Raw genomic sequence first — 16387 nt, 5'->3', positions numbered from 1 at the left:
TGATCTCTTTTGAGATGTTACATAACCACACCGCATGTTTTGCAGGCAGCAAAACAAATCAATTAAGAAGCTTTTCCTTTCTGACTCATTCTTCTCAACAAAAACATAGTCATAATCAAAGATCATCAAGGTTGCCAAAAACTGAAAAACACGTGCAACTCTATTCAGCAAAAGATGTTTTTCCACGTAAAAAGCTACACTCTTGTGTAAACCCAGGGTTGTCAGATCTAGCTCCATATACGTTTTCTGATGACGTCCAAGTAATCAGTACTGAAAAACTGTCCTTGTACAACACAAAGGTAAGAGCTGTTTCTCAGAGCTATCAGAAAGCAGTGGATCTCAGGCTTTGTGGAAGCAAGGAAAAAAAACTGCTATAATTTTAGATTTTAACAGACTGATCAAACAAATCTTTAAGAAGTAGTGTGGCCTACTGGAAAAACTAAACTGGACTTTGTTTTGTATAAATTTACCATATTTAACTTTGTCCTGTGCATTCTGAAACTAAAACTCCATGATTGACCAGTGGCAAGTGTTTAAACTTCTTTTCAGAACATGGACAGGTGTTTTTTATTTCTGAATCTTAGAAAAACATCTACTTTATCAGAAAAAGAAAACATTAATAATATTGGATGTTGAGAAATGTAATTAAAAATAGCAGTTTGAATTCAAGAGCAAATAACTCCCTTTGTAATCTCAAACTACAGTTTTCACAATAAATCACAAATTAGGCCAATGAAGGAGATCGCAAACTCCACAGATTTCTGGAAATTTAGAGCTAGTCATTTCAAAGAAGCTATGTTATTTTGCAGCAGTCTTCACTACACAATGTTTGAAAATGTAGTAGTGGCAATAGAGAATTTCAATTTTTTGTTTAATTATACATATGGTTGGTCCAAAGAACTAAAAACCAGCTAACTTCAGTTATACCTGCTAAAGCTTGTTGAAATGACTATTACAAAAGAACTATTTAGAAGATAATGACAGGATAGTATCTACCAAAGAAGATGATACACCCTTAAACTACAGGTGATCAGCCAAAATTTTTCCCTGCCTGCACATCCTACCATAACTACCTACTATACAGTTTCTTCTACTTAAGAAATGTTTAATGCCAGGGAAAAAATACTGAAATAAAAGTGTAGATAAAAGTGTCTCTATTTCCTACTAGCAAATAGCACTACTAACAAGTGGAGCCCAGGGTTCAACCAAGAGTGCTGAAGTACATCTTGATGATACTGTGGTCTGGTGCTGCCTTTGTGGCTATACTAGTTTTGGAGCAGTTTCCATGACAACTTCACTCTCTTAACATTATCCTTCTTCTTCGTACTTATTGTGGTTCTTCTACTTCCTCCATAGTTGGTTTCTGAGGATTCCACAAGTTATTTTGGGGACTGGTATGGAATACAATTTTCATGCTTAACCTCATGATTCCCTTTATGTATTTTCATTAATTCTGTGGTATTTTGCATACTAGCTAAGCAGAGACCCCATCCTGATTCATGCACTGTGTCACATCTGTAATCAGAAAGAATATTTATATGCATACTTGAAAAGTACCAGGGCTGAACTGGCAAATGTGCAAAATAACTGAAACAGTCCTTTAGAGGAAACTTAACAGAGGAGATTATATCAAGTTTTAGCATAATTCTTCTTATTTAAGCAAATCTTTTTACAAAATGGAATAAAAATAAGGAAAAAAAATTGCTAAACATTGGCAAGAAAATCTCAAAAATATGCTTCGCTGTTTCATAAGAACAAATTATTATTTTCCCTTCTCTTGTTGCACGATAGCTCACATAAAAGCAACAGGGAAAACCAGCTGACAATATTGGGAAAACATCTGGAACTAAGTTTAAGTGGTGTCAGAGGTATAGGTGCAAAGGACTAGTGGTTTTTTCCTAAATTCAGTTATAACACTCTACATACTAGTTGCAAAAACAACACTAAAATACATAATTCTGCATTACAATCAACTCCTCTACGTGAGAAGGGGGAGGTGTGACAAATTAAGATTTATCCCTGCGGTGCTAAGCTGCTTTGCCAGTATCTTTTATCTGCAGAGGACGTTAACAGTTCCCAACAGAGGTTTTCTCCATTTTACCCAGCACCAGAAAATGTCAGCCCCAAACTGACTTAAAACTTCCCAGGAAAGATAGCAGCCCAGTGTATCTTCATCTGGGATTACAGATATCCTAGTTATTTATTCAGTCTTGTGTCATTAGAAAAACCATAATGCTTACTGCTTGTTAATTTACAAATTTTAGTCCCTACAGTTTAAAATTATCTTTATTCCAGCAATAAAGACACCTTTATTCCTGATGACAGAAATTAATAATGCTTCCAAGAAACAATAATATCAAGAAATAATTCTTAATCAAACAACCATTGCTAATTCTAGCTGTTCACTAGAATTACTTTTAAGACAACCAACAAGCCACAGTTGAAGCTGTCTGTCCAGACTGTTAATTTTTTCAAAAAGTTATCATGCTGCCAGGTTGACAGTTGAAAATTTTATTATTTGCTCTTGGTAATTGTATTATTTGTTTGAACACAGAACTTAAACCTCTGATTCCTTTACCTGGGAGGATTCTATGTTATGATCTTGCTTCTAGTCATTTAACATCTGTAACAATGCGTTAGTTCACTTGAGATTTCTTTCAACAACAGTGGAGCTCAGAGAACCAGTGTTACTCCTGCTCACATCTCTTCCCAGGGAAACACTTGGAATTGTAAAAGCTAACTCTGCAAACAGACACACCACAGCACATTTTGGATTAATATAGCACTAAGTCATTTTGTTTACTAGTGCTTTACAGACTACACAGTGTACATTGATAGATGTACACTTAGCAACCTACAGTACTTTTCTTTTCTTTAAATAAAGTGGCTAGGCCAAGCCACAGTTTCTCCTCATCCTGTTCCTTGGAGTTAGGTTACAAAACAAAATTGGGATCTCCTCTGCCCAGAGCCTTTAGCCAGATCAGATGCAAGATGGCTACAGCTGTTTGCTGACCCTGCACAGCTATTAATGTGTGACAAAACAACAATAAAAAAAGCACCTCTGACTTCAGCACAGAAAATTCTGTCTTTTCAAGCTGGAAATGAACAAGTCAACAGAATAATAAATAAAGAAAAATGACAATTTCTTTGGACTTTAAGAACCCTTCAACAAAAGGCTTCTGACACGTTACTAGGGAAACTACATAGTCATAGAAATGAAATGTGGCACAGTCATTAAGTTAAAAAAACTTGCTGTCAAAAAAGCAAAGAATATTACTAAAAGCTCTACATTTCATATAGCAGAAGGAAGGCATTTAAGGACCTCTACTAAGACAATTTAATGTATGTATTTATTGTAGAAGATGATGGGATATAACTTAACTGTAACTTAACTGTCATTTAAAGTATATACATCATACTAGCTCAAAAATATGGGCAGTTTGGGAAAAGGTTCTGTATAATCTGATACTGCAATGTGAACAATATCCAGGACTTGCAATGAGCACAGCTAAATAGCCAGAGGTAAAATCTTAAATAAAACAAGATGAAACATTATCGCCCCATTTCATTCTTTGTCTTGCTAAAACAAACAACAGAAAAGTACAATTCATATATTTTAAGTGAAAAATATAAACTATACAGGCAGTTAAATTCAGTATTTTACAAAAAGACACAGTTGTAAGTGGGAAACGAAACGTGACTGCATCAATACCACATTAAAACTGGCAACGGCTCTTGCAAAACTATCAAAGCACATACTGTGTTGCTCCATATATGCTTTGGTCTGTTGAGATGAAACTTCCCCTAGTTCTGAGGTAAGAAAAAAGGAAGTAGAGTAGCTTTTGACAGTTTTCATAAAGAAAGCTGTACATCATCCCTATTTTTCAGTAAAATTGTTATAGACACCAATTCATATTCTTTTTATGTTATCAATGTATTTTAAAAACAATGGGAAATTCAGGATTCTAGAGGCAAGTTATTGCTTCCTTTGGTCCATATCTTTAAAACAATTTAAGAAACCAACTACAAAGACAGCAACAACAACAACAAAAAAGGAATCAATATACTTAAGCCAGTGTCTTTCAGCTCTCTTTAATGTAAACAAGTTATTTTCAAGTCAGTTCTACCATGAACTTCATTAATTACAAAATTCACTATGACGTATGCTATTTCATGCTTATACAGTCTGTGACGTGCCAGTACTTTTCTTGTGAGTCTTCAGTAATGACCCTAAAGCCACATACATCTCATGAAAACAAAGTGAAATCTTCTGACGTGCAAGTTAGAAAGGTTGCCTCATATACAATTTATAATGACCTGGCCATCTTTGTGCTGCAAGTATGACATCTCAAGAGATGAGGAAGAGCCACCTGAATAAACATTTGGTATTCCTTGAAAATTGGCTACTCAAGTGCCAAAAAAACAGTGTCCTGGGTTCTGTAAGTAAACTTCATTCATATTCAGCACAGTAGTGGAATGTGTTGCTTCTGATGCTGCCTTTCTGATTAACTGTTTGGTTCGTTGGATTTTTTTTTTTAATTGGTGAATTTAAACAACTAAATAATTAAGAAAACTGACTATGCTGAGAAACTCTATGAATGCAAATCCTATTATTTATCAGCTGATTTCAAGAGACATTTTAATTTAGAAGCATGCTACTGATTATAAGCTTTTTCAGATTCTGATATGTTTTTGCACTTGCTGCTTGCCATTTTACTGATTAGTGTAATTCATTCAGAATTTACTTAATATGCTAGTGATAAATACAAACAGACAGAGGAATTACTGCATTACTTGATAAAATTATTTTTAAAAATCCAGATAAACAAATCAAGATAAAAAACTTCAACTCTCTTTGCAGAGCTTGATGCACAAAATAGGCAAAGGGAAAACATTTGCTTTCCTCAGACTTCTGCAACTAATGAACTTGTGAACTTCTACTGGTAAGAGATTTTCATGCAATGTAGGAACAATGTTCCTCCTCCAACAGAACTACTGAGTATCATGATAAAGTTAAACACTGCGAACAGATAAACACACAAGACACTCAACAGGAAGTGCTGTTCTTGTCTCTTCATAGAGTGGCAACGTTACTTTTAATGGAATTATGAAAGCTTTATTCTGCCCATGTCCTCAAGAACTGACAGCAATGAGGATGCACCAGCATAGCCATTGGAGATGAAATAGTTTTCTCTTTGACAAGACTTCCCCCTTTCTCCTATTCCTCCTTTTCTCTCATGTTTATTTTTTAAATCTTTTATGAGGCTGAAGGCTTTTTGAAGCAGAGGGTTATCTTTTGTTGTGTATTTGTACAGTGAGAGGGAATGCAGAATTCCATTCCTTTTGGAAAATTATTTAAGCCATTTCTTGCTTCAAAACACTGCTCACTCTGAAATTCAATTCAGTTTCTATGCTTTCTTCATACAGGTAAACTTAGTGCCAAATAAGAAGTCTTATAAAATTTTTGTTCTTTTCTAGCAGTTATGTAGCATACCTAAAGTAGAGGAAAGAATCACCACCACCTGAAACAAAACTGGGAACAGAGGCTTTTAGTAACTTTCCAGTTAAAGACAGGTCTACACAACAAAATTCTTCTAGCATGGATGTCAGTGATGCAAAGGGACAGAACTACTGGCTGATAACCATACCAACAGCAGCATTTAGCAAAACTGCCTTTTTAACAGTACTGTTGCTAGCAGCAGATGATTAATACCACAGAAGTACGTCTATGTTTTCTTTGTCCTGATAAACAACATTCATCTGACATACCTTAACCACTTCAGAATACTGATATGCCACCTCACCCTTTCCCTTGCACAGCTATTTAAGCCAATGCTGACACTGTTCTGTCATTTTTCTCTTACATCAGCACTGTCACTTGCCTAGCCCTCCCGTGAGCTGGTCTGGGGAGCCAAGAAGATTACACAAACAATCAGCTTCTGGGTGGTTTAGTTCCTTGAAGCAGATCATCATAGGGCTGGCAAGCACCAGACCTGTCACAAGGAAGGAGGTGGGAATAGGAATACACTGCCAGAACTGCATTGACTTCCACTCTCAGAAACTTATGGAAAACAGTCATAGAAAAGACCCAGCCACCCGTTATTCAAGTCACTTCTGTACTTACTGAAGCTATTGAAATACACCACCTTGAGAATCACAGAATTTTTTGGTTGGAAAAGACCTTTGAGATCATCAAGTCCAACCATACCTGTCCACTACTAAACCAGATCTCTGAGCACCTCATCTGCCCGTCTTTCAAGTCCCTCCAGGGATGGGGACTCAACCACTTCCCTGGGAAGCCCGTTCCAGTGCCTGAGAACCCTTTCAGTGAAGAAGTTTTTCCTGACATCCAACCTGAACTTCCCCTGGTGCAACTTGAGTCCATTTCCTCTTGTTCTATCACTAGTTATCTGGGAAGATGTGTTATTAACTGTTTCACTTAGTATCACAGTTCCATACTGTTTTAGTGCTTTTCAGAGATTCAAAGAATCTTCTTCATATTGTACTGGATCAAAGGTGGGGTCCCATGATGGGCCACTAAAGACTAAGAGAAGTCAAAAGCATCAATAAACATCGAAACTAACAAGAGAGTTAACAAGCCTGTACATTAGCTCATTTTTATATTTCACTTTAAAACGCTAGCGGGTGCGTGGGGGTTTTTTTGTTTGTTTTTAAGTGTAACATGCTAAATTAACAAACAACTTCTAGGGCTATTAAGCTGACCAGAACATCCACGTTTGCTACTAAGAGACAGCTTAAAGTACTTGCTACAGCCAAAAGCAAAGGAGGCATTTTCAGGTCCCCCAGCTATCCCTGTCAGTGAATAGGAAACACTTGACAGTATTCTTGTTTATATGGTGACTCTTAAGCTTTCAGACTTCCCACCCCAGAGAGATGAAAAATAGCAGACCACTTCCTTCTTTCAGGTTACTTATAAACTCGGTTAGTGCCCCTTCAATGTAGTAAAAACTACTTGGAAAGGGTGAAAAAGTAAAAACAAGCTTGGCTTAACTGTTAAGAGTACCCACTTCTCTGCATCATTGGCATGATTCGAGTTCTCTTTGGGGATAATTCCTGTTCAAACTCTTCGGACCGTATTTCCCAGCAATGATTACGGTTCAGTTTTCACAGTGTAATGTAGTTGCACAGACCTGTGGTTCTCACCCATGACTATCCAGCACTGAAAAACAGAACAGTTCATCTGAAGGATGAACTGAGAGATTTGTGGCATCCGCAGAAGCTGAAGAGAATGAGAGAAGGACAACAACTAATATCATTAAAGGGTCAAGCAGTTGTCTCATAAAAAATAGACTAAAAAGGTTGGGCCTCTTCGATTCAAACAGGAAAAGCTGAAGGTGGGGCAGGAACATGACTGAACTTTACAAAATAAAGAAAGGCAGCATATGAATTGAATAAAGCCTGATTGAGCCAAAGGCTGTGAAGGAGATGAGGGTTTACTGCAACATGCTAATTCTTGCTGAAGCACTCAATTGACATTTCTCCATTATGGTTTCACTGCCTTCTGATTACAAAGTATTAACTGTTTTCCTGCTTATAAATACAAGTGAAAAGTCATCTTCTGTAATGTGAAATCTAGACATATGCTACAGAAAAGCATAAATATGGTTTACAGCATAAATCTGTGTCAGGAGAACCATTACCTATAAGAATAAATCCCAGTGCAAAAAGTCTTGCCAAGTTATTACTGTATTATTAATAAAGTTACAATAACTTCCCTCAGAACACTGTATTCTGAATCACGGTTATGACTAAATATTTCTAGAGACAAAAGCCAGTTATTTAAAGTTCTACTTAAACAAGGAAGTCTCAGAGAGATCTAAAATGCTGTTCAATGACATATGAAGAAAGTAAAGAGACAATCTTCTCCAATTCATTATCAAGCTAGTACGATTCTACTTTTTCACTTCTTCATATTCATCTCCATAGAAAAATCAGTAAAAATTAAAAATCATAACATAGAATAGCATGCTTCAGGTAATCAGAACCTTCTTAAAGCCAGATTTTGAGTGGAACTTGATTCAAGCATGAATCTATGCTTGAGCAATTTCTTGCTCTAGGCTATAGGTAATTAACTAAACAGAAAATGGCTCAAAAATATAAACATGGCTATGTAAAGGGGAAAAAGTTGGTGTGTTTCTCTGAACTTCCAAATAACTATTCATGCTTAGCTGTTTTACATTAACCTCTCTATATAATAAACACATGCAATCCCACAGAACACTACAACCCAGTCTTAATCCCAAAGAGTAAAAAACCAAGAAAAATCTGTAACTTTAATATTGTAACTTGCTTTTACATACATTTAGAACTGCTTTAAGAAAACAGTATGTCCTCCTACAACCAAATATGATAGTTTAAGTAGGTGCACTAAATATATGAATAATCTTCCATTACTATTTTGCTGTGACTTTTTTGCTTTATGTAAATCTTCTGCTGCATGTACTTTAGTTGGTTTGTATCAAGAACATAGAGCATATTCAACAGATAATGTGAAATGTCAATGGAAAATTAATATGTACAGTAAAGTCTTAATTTTTTGTTGAAATATGAATCCCATTGCAGAGTGGTTTGAGGTAGCCCACTATTTTTTATTGAATATTACTTAGACAATTTTTATTGCCTGACATCCTTCAAATATATTCTGCAAGTACTAGGTCTTATTTCTCTCTAAAAAGATTCTTTCCCATTTCTGAGTAGAAAAAAAATGTTTCCACATGACTTAATAGAGACATATTTGATAGTTAAAATGTCTTTCAAGCATTCCATATTGTAATCATGTTATAAAGCCACTAAAATTAATTAGAGGGAATTACAATATGTATTTTACATGGGTTTGGAGAAACACTATAAAACTTCATTTATGTTTTTACTCTGTGCTATTAATTCAATCTGCTTTGTTTTCTAACTGCAAATTTCATGGCTTTTCCACCACTAAACCTTAAAAACTGGAACAATCCAAATAGTATCAAATGAAAAGAGAGCACAAGCATTGTATTTGAGTGATTTGGCAGCTACTGTAAAGTAAGACAATAGGCAAAAGAGTTGACACAATACGAATTCATCAACTCCGTGTATAATCTGAATATAATTAAAGGTTATTGGGGGAGCACAAAGAAGCAAAGATCAAAAAAGTATTAATAAATGACACTTCAGGCACCAGGGTCTCCAGGAATGCACTTCAGATCTCAAACCAGAGAGTTTAATTGCATGTTGCCTCTTTTACACAGACACAACTGTCATTGAAAGAGAATGAAGTTTATAATCTTGCAAGATTCTCAAAACGTGGGTCACAGCCCATGAAGTATGTAAGGCCCATCCATAACCACATTCAATTAAAAAAAAAAAAAAAAAAAGTGGCATTTGCAAATACAAATCCAACAAATTATTTCTTCAATATTGGTTATGGGGTGGTCAAAACTAGAATTTGGGTCACCTCCAAAAGAAACCTGTAAACTACTGCTCTGCAACAATAGCACCTATTACTGCTTGGAGGATTGTACTACTGGAGGACTATTTCTCTGCCAAAGATTAAACTCAAAAGGTTTAACCAATTTGTCTACAAAACTCATAAAAAACCCCCTAAAACCAACAAACAAAAAACCCAAACCCACGGTACTGCAGCATTTTTTAAGCTCCTATATCAGAATAATTTAATTAAATAGACTGCATCTGACTTAGATATGAAGAAGTATTTCACCAAGCTTCATTCTGCAGACTATTTGACAACATTAAACAGTCACATCTGGCTTATGCCTGAAATTCAATATTACTTTACCCTCCAGACAAGAAACCAACAGTCCAAGCATTTACACAAATAGTTAGCTAAGAAACTTGAAATATCAGATGACATGAAAAAAGTTAGGAACTTTTATAAACATAGATAAATAAAAATCAAATAATGATTTCCTATTTACTTAAGAGTTTTTAAACAGTTTATGTAACTGTGCTCACACCTTGGAAAAGATGACTGCCTTACCAAGGAGTGATCATGAGCACTCTATATTTATCCTCCACAAACTTGTATGCAGTTTTAATTCTGAATGCAACAGACAGACAACACATTACTCATAAGTTAAGTACTGTGATGCTGATTCTAAGCCAAGTGACTTACTAAAGATGTTCTCACAACAAGGGAGAAGGGAAACGTGCTATACTTCAGAATATTTCCTTGCTACAGATGAAATGGAAAGGAGATTCTACTTTCTGCAAACAGCCTTTTAAAACAAGAAAATTATCTGAGCTTACAGGCTACAGATTACTTTCTTGCATTACCCCTTTCCTCAGAAAACTTAGCAAGTGTGACAATAGGTGTGAAGAGCTCTGTAAAACTTTTCCCTTAACTTATTGCCCAGGGTTTAAAACAATGATACTTACTGCCTTTTCCTTATCTGCCATCTTCAACACGGTAAAACTGCAGTAGTGTGAAAATAAAGATAACATTACAGAGCAACGCATCGAGCTGCTCATCAAGACTAAAATCATTTGCCTTCTATGAAGGGTCAAACATCTTTTTTTATCTAGAGCACGTACAGCAGCCCTAAAATAATCAGACTACTCTTATGGAAATGACAGTTGCTATCAAGCTTTAGGTAAAGTTTTAGTTCTACTTTACTTAGACTAAATATTTAAAATTGAACATTGCCATCTTATACATTAGTCTCTTGAGAGTACATCAACTCTCTTCTCTCCTCTATCTACTAATGCCTTTATGGCTAAACAAAGCAACATGGCATTTAAATGAATATTATTAATTCATATCTCCTGAGGACAACTGTACTATTTTACTGTTCCAGTTTAATCAGAGGTCAACTTATACAGTCAATTATGAATGAAAATAGATTAGAACACAATATATTAAGTATAGCAAACAATTTTAAACAAAATTTCCAAAAGTTCTGCACAGATTCATTCTTATGTATTAAAATTCAGTTCAGGACATTTTCACCTGCTTTTTCTTTCCAGGTCTAGGCTTATGGTAGAAACTTCAGGCTCACGAAACACAGTATTTGTGAGGAAATTTTCAAATGTGAATTTATCTTCCGACTAGTATCAAACATACAGGATTTCAGATGAACTCAAGCAATATTCTTCCACAGGAAACTGTATCTTTTATATAGGAATGTTTATGAGTTCCAACAGCTCTAACAAATTCTTCTAAAGAATTAGTGGAGCTGATGACACCAGGTAAGTCAAAAGATAAAGAGCAGACAAAATCCAGCATAGTAGTGCTTCAGCTTAGATATTCAGTAAGTGGCCCAAACCAGCTTCCATGAGTGTTATTACAGATGTAAAAGATACACATCCTAGCAAGCAGCATAATTCATTAGTATCATTAAGAAAACTTCAAGTTACAATACTCAACTGCAGGAATTATTTAGATTGATGGGTTGTAAGGCCACAAAAACTAGGCAATATAAATTCTCCTTGCTCTGCACTGATTTTCTTTTCAGGACAGACTAATTAAAGTATTTTCTAGGATTATAAAAAAAAGTTATGATGTTAGTGGTACACAAAAAGCAGTTTTAAGTGGCCACCAACTGACAGTTCATTTTTTATCATTAAAAGGAGTTAAGGCCACACTATCATTAAGTAAGTAAATTGGTCCAGTCTTATCAAATTACTGTTTAAAAATTGTATTTGTTTATACCTGCTGTAGAAGATACTAAGGCAAAAAAAAGCTCTTCTGTAAATCATACAGGTACATTACAGGTAAGATTGTTTTAAATACACAAATAAAAGCTTAACCTAAATGAAGCAACAGCATTAGTTTATTGGACTTGAAGAAACACTGTTATCAGGAGACCACTATGATTAGCCACAGATGAGTTTGTATTGGCCACTATTGCAAATATAAGTACATAAGAATACTTAATGTAGATATAATTTTCAGAAGATAATGCATTTGGGTAATGCTGTTCACCATGATTACGGCTATCAGCTTCTACAATATTTCTTCTCTGAACCTAAAGAGAAAGCAGAATAGTGTTTTTAACCAAGCAGCAGCAAGCAATTGCTGAGAGTTGGAAAACTTGTCTTAATAACTTTAAACGAAATACAAATATTTGATTTTCCAAATTCCTATGAAAATCTTGTATACACAACACTTCCAACATCTTAGATTCATGGTCATGAATGGGATACTATAAATTGGCAGAGTATTCCAATTTAAACTAAACATGAATGCAATTCAGAACCAGACAAGTACAAAGGATTCTCTAATAATAATTCATCAATTTCTATTAAAATATACACTATATATTCTCTCTCTATACACATATATCCTATCTCTTATATCATATACTGACACATATATTCTACCACTATAGAATCTCTTCCTGTAGAAGACTTAAAATTAGTATGTTTGTACAGATGATACCTATAATTATCATAATGATTGCCAAAAGACCATGGGTTCCTTGGAGGAGTATCCTCTAGTGAAGGGCTCAGAGATGACACCAACTTTCTGCAATATAAGTGTTCTTATATTCAAGTACAATGTTCTCACTACCAATAAAAGGCTAGCAAATTGTACTGAAATATAGTCCCATCACTTTTATTTCATTCAAAAGGTTAACCCAGGAAGATATCTGCATTTTAATTAGTTATGTAACCCATATGACAAAAATTCTCTAACAGGAACTTTAGTAAGAAAGAGCCACAGAACACATTAAGCATTTTAAAGGTCTGTTTTCACACCATCTGAACACTAACTTCTGAGGATTCAGAAAGTAGCTTAAAGCTGATGAAAGTCTTTAACACTTACTTATACTGATTTACCTTAAAGCAAGGTTTACAATGTGCACTGAACTGATATTTGATCCAATAGGGCAATGTAAAAAAGAATAAAGTAACATGATCTAATAATGTAACTAATTTCTAAAGTAACTGATTACAATTAACATTAAGAGCCTAAGAATTTTCTTAGGCTTAACTTTATCAAGTCAATAGCACTTTCAAACTCTCTTGTTTTTTCTTTTCTAGTAGTTTGCAATCTAACTGCTAAACTTCAAAGTTGAAATCAGCCACTGATGCTGATATTATGCTTCTTTAGCAGCTGTCAGAACCCTGGCAGCCCATTCAGTAATTGTAAATAATCCATGAAAGGCAATTAAAAGAGACTGGAAAAAAGTCTATCATCAACAACCTCGAAATTCTCTTTACGAGGACCATCACCTGACACTGAAGTACTGCAAGGGTCTATAAACTGAAAAAGGATGGAAAACTACACCATTATTCCTCAGCCAAGAGCGAAAAGAAAAGGAAACAGCCTCTTTGAAGAGGCTTTTCAGAAAAGGGCTAGAATGAAAAGTCCTACACAACCATAAACCTCTGCCATCAGTGAGTGCTCTGCAGTTACATAGCTCCTCTGATCACAAGAGACTTGCAACAGCAGTCGAAATGCTTAGAAACAGAGTATTTCTAAACATTACTTAGTGACTACAAACGTAGGAATTGTCAGAGCTAAGAAAGCTTTAGAAAACCAGAACAAACAGATTCAAAGGAAATAAGCTCTTCTAGTAATTCGGCTAAGTTATTAAAAAAATAAGCAATATCCTTGAACTTGATTGGGAAGAAGGGGAACAAATCCCAAGTTTTCCATACCCTTAAAATTTTGTATAGAAAACTAGTTATCATTAGACATAGCATTTTTAATGTAAATAATTTAATCAGCTAGGCTTCATAGTACCATCGGAATAATTTAAGAGTTGATTTTGAGTTTTTATTTAAATATTTGATGCTTTGTCCTGAAGATGAGTTACACAACTAAACCAAACACTTCTCTATGGGACATCATAGTATGTAACCAATCTAACCTATTTTTTATTAAAAGTTCGAAGTATACAAAGTCTTATTTATCTGGAAATTCCATTTGATCATATGTCAGCCAAAACCCTGTCACACACACTGACTCCTAGAATCTTAAACAAAGGCAAATGCAGTTTTGACAAATGTAACTGTGTTGAGGTTTTTTGTAAAAAAAAAACAACACCCCAAAACCAACAAAAAAAAAATCCCCAAGAAACCCACCACACAAAGAAAATGAAACCCCCTAAATGTCCCACATTTACATGACACAAAGACAAAATCTTCAAATGTTGACAGTTTCGTTCTAGTTTATAGTTTCGATTCCAAAATGTGAGAAGGTATTGAACAGCTATTCTTGCAGTTTCTCATTGGAGGTGTATATCCAAGAAAGAACAACCTAACACACCCTCACTTTCAAAACAGCTTCTTGCCAAGCATGCTCAGGTACAGGAACACAAGCACTGTTAGTATCTGCGCATAAGCCTCCTTCTCAGACTAGGTGGAAACAAAATGAATGCTGCAGAATACATGCAGTAGGAGATTTGGGTTTTTAATAGGAATTTTTTTTTTCCAAGAATAGTAGTACCTGTTAATTTTTATAAGTGCTACGTTCAACAAGTTTAGCAGTGTAACTGCATGTTAATTCTGACTACTGCAATTTTTAAAACAGAATTTAATTTTGAAAAATTCAATTTCAACAGTTAACACTGCCATTTCACATACAGAAATAAATCTCAAAGTGAAAAATCACATCCAACTGGAAAAAAACTCTCCTGTTGTACACAAAGTACACTGAAACGCAAAATTTACCACTTGTCTTGCTCAGACACCTTCCTGTACAGACTACTGCCAATACAGACATGCCTACAGATAAACATGAAGTGAGAAGAGGCTTGAGGATGGGAGGGGAAATGCATGTGGGGGAGGAGAATACATTTAGAATTGTATCTCTGAGGCTTCCCCAGTCATCTCTATGGGACAGAGCATTACATTCACGAAAAGGGAATAAAAACTTCACTATGACATTTGAAGAAAAGCTGTAATACTCCGCAAATGCCATTCGAGACAACATTATGGTTTTATTGCCACCACAGTTTATGGTACAGCAACTTCAGACGTATTTCCCAGTCATTTGAATCAAAAAAATCTCTAATCTTCCACACTGATGCAAGAACCACCATTTGGACTATGCACTGCACCAATATCAGAATAAACTGGAAGCTCTTAAAATAGAACACTGACAAATTCCCAGGGTGAAAAAACCCACCTAGCATTCTGAACTAACTGCGGAACTTTGGCTCAAATTTACAACTGGGTAACAAACACCACAGTACAGTAAAATCTAAAATAGCTTCTACCAAAAATAGCACAGGTTTCACGAGTGTCCAGATTTCATAAACTCTCAAATGCAGTACTCCAAATATAAATGCTTCTTGACCGAATTAGCTCTCAGAAACACTGAAAATGCTATTCTTTCTGATGCTATTTTTATCCAGTCTCAAGAACCTGCTCCAGAGTCTCAGTTCATGTCAGTTCTCCAATTCTCTCATATCAACCGTGGAGCAATCACTCCTTTTTAGAAAAAAAGTAGCTGAAGATTTGCCTGAAAGCCACAGTCTTGTTAAACACTAGAGGCGTTATATCTATGCCACTGCACTCCACTTTGCTTGATAAATTCTAGATAAGCATCCTTAAAATCACTACTTGTACCAGTATACTTAAAAGATTTAAAGTTCAAACAACCGAGAGAAGTTCGGAGATCAAACACAGGAATTCTGCCAGCTAAAGAAAGCCAAGATAACACAACTATTTAATTCAATTCCACGTGGAACAAGATAGGAGAATGCCCGTTAAAAGCGAGGTGAGCTTGGCCCTAAAAATGCACGACGGCACACAAGTAAATTTGACTGTTCATGGGGTTCCTTCCGCACATGAACTTTAAAAAAAAAGAAAAGTATGAACTTCACACCTCAGAACACCCAGCCCCCGTAAGGTGAGAAGCCACACTGTGCACGAGTCCAGAAAAACAAAATACAGGAGAAGGGAGCGATTCAGCAGCGGGCAGGGTGGAGCAGAAGGCGGGACAATGACCTAATAGGTCTTTTCTATCTTTAGTTTCCTGAGCCTCTGTGGACAAGAGGCGCCTGGATCACAGGCTCGGCTCGCACACCGACACGCCGCGGGGACTCGGGACACGTCCCTGCTGGCAGGGCGGCAGGTGGGCGCTGCCTCACCAAGTTCTCCAGAAACTCGACGGTTACCACAGGTCTCCGAGGGGGACAGAGCTCACAGAGGCCACATGCAGACAGCGCTGCACTCAGCAGCAACACCACAAGTCATTTTTTAGCCACCAGCAATACCGCAAGCGATCCGAGCCGCCCGCCCGCCCTTACCTTGAACACTTTACCGAAAGCCCCATCTCCCAGCTCGCCTATAATCTCCCAGAACTCCTCAGGGTTCAAATCCCTCTTGACGTGCTCGTATTGTTTCTTCTTCTTCTCACCACCCAGCTTGAAGATCTTACGAAAGTTGAAGAAGGACATTTTTCCTCCTGCCGAGG

The 16387-nt window shown here is 36.0% G+C and overlaps 1 protein-coding gene across 1 annotated transcript in view; it reads right to left on the bottom strand.

The window, feature by feature from the left end:
• The window catches only part of SLK (STE20 like kinase), a 45858-nt gene extending 29488 nt beyond the window's left edge, over positions 1–16370 (bottom strand). Inside the window, exon 1 of the mRNA XM_010167388.1 lies at positions 16221–16370. Coding sequence (XP_010165690.1) covers positions 16221–16370 — 150 coding nt within the window. The remainder of the gene's footprint in view (positions 1–16220) is intronic.
• Between the last annotated feature and the right edge of the window lie 17 nt (positions 16371–16387).

Source organism: Antrostomus carolinensis, unplaced genomic scaffold, assembly GCF_000700745.2.
Source record: "Antrostomus carolinensis isolate BGI_N321 unplaced genomic scaffold, ASM70074v2 scaffold39884, whole genome shotgun sequence".
Lineage (NCBI taxonomy): Eukaryota > Metazoa > Chordata > Aves > Caprimulgiformes > Caprimulgidae > Antrostomus > Antrostomus carolinensis.
This window is presented reverse-complemented; position numbering and strand designations above follow the sequence as displayed.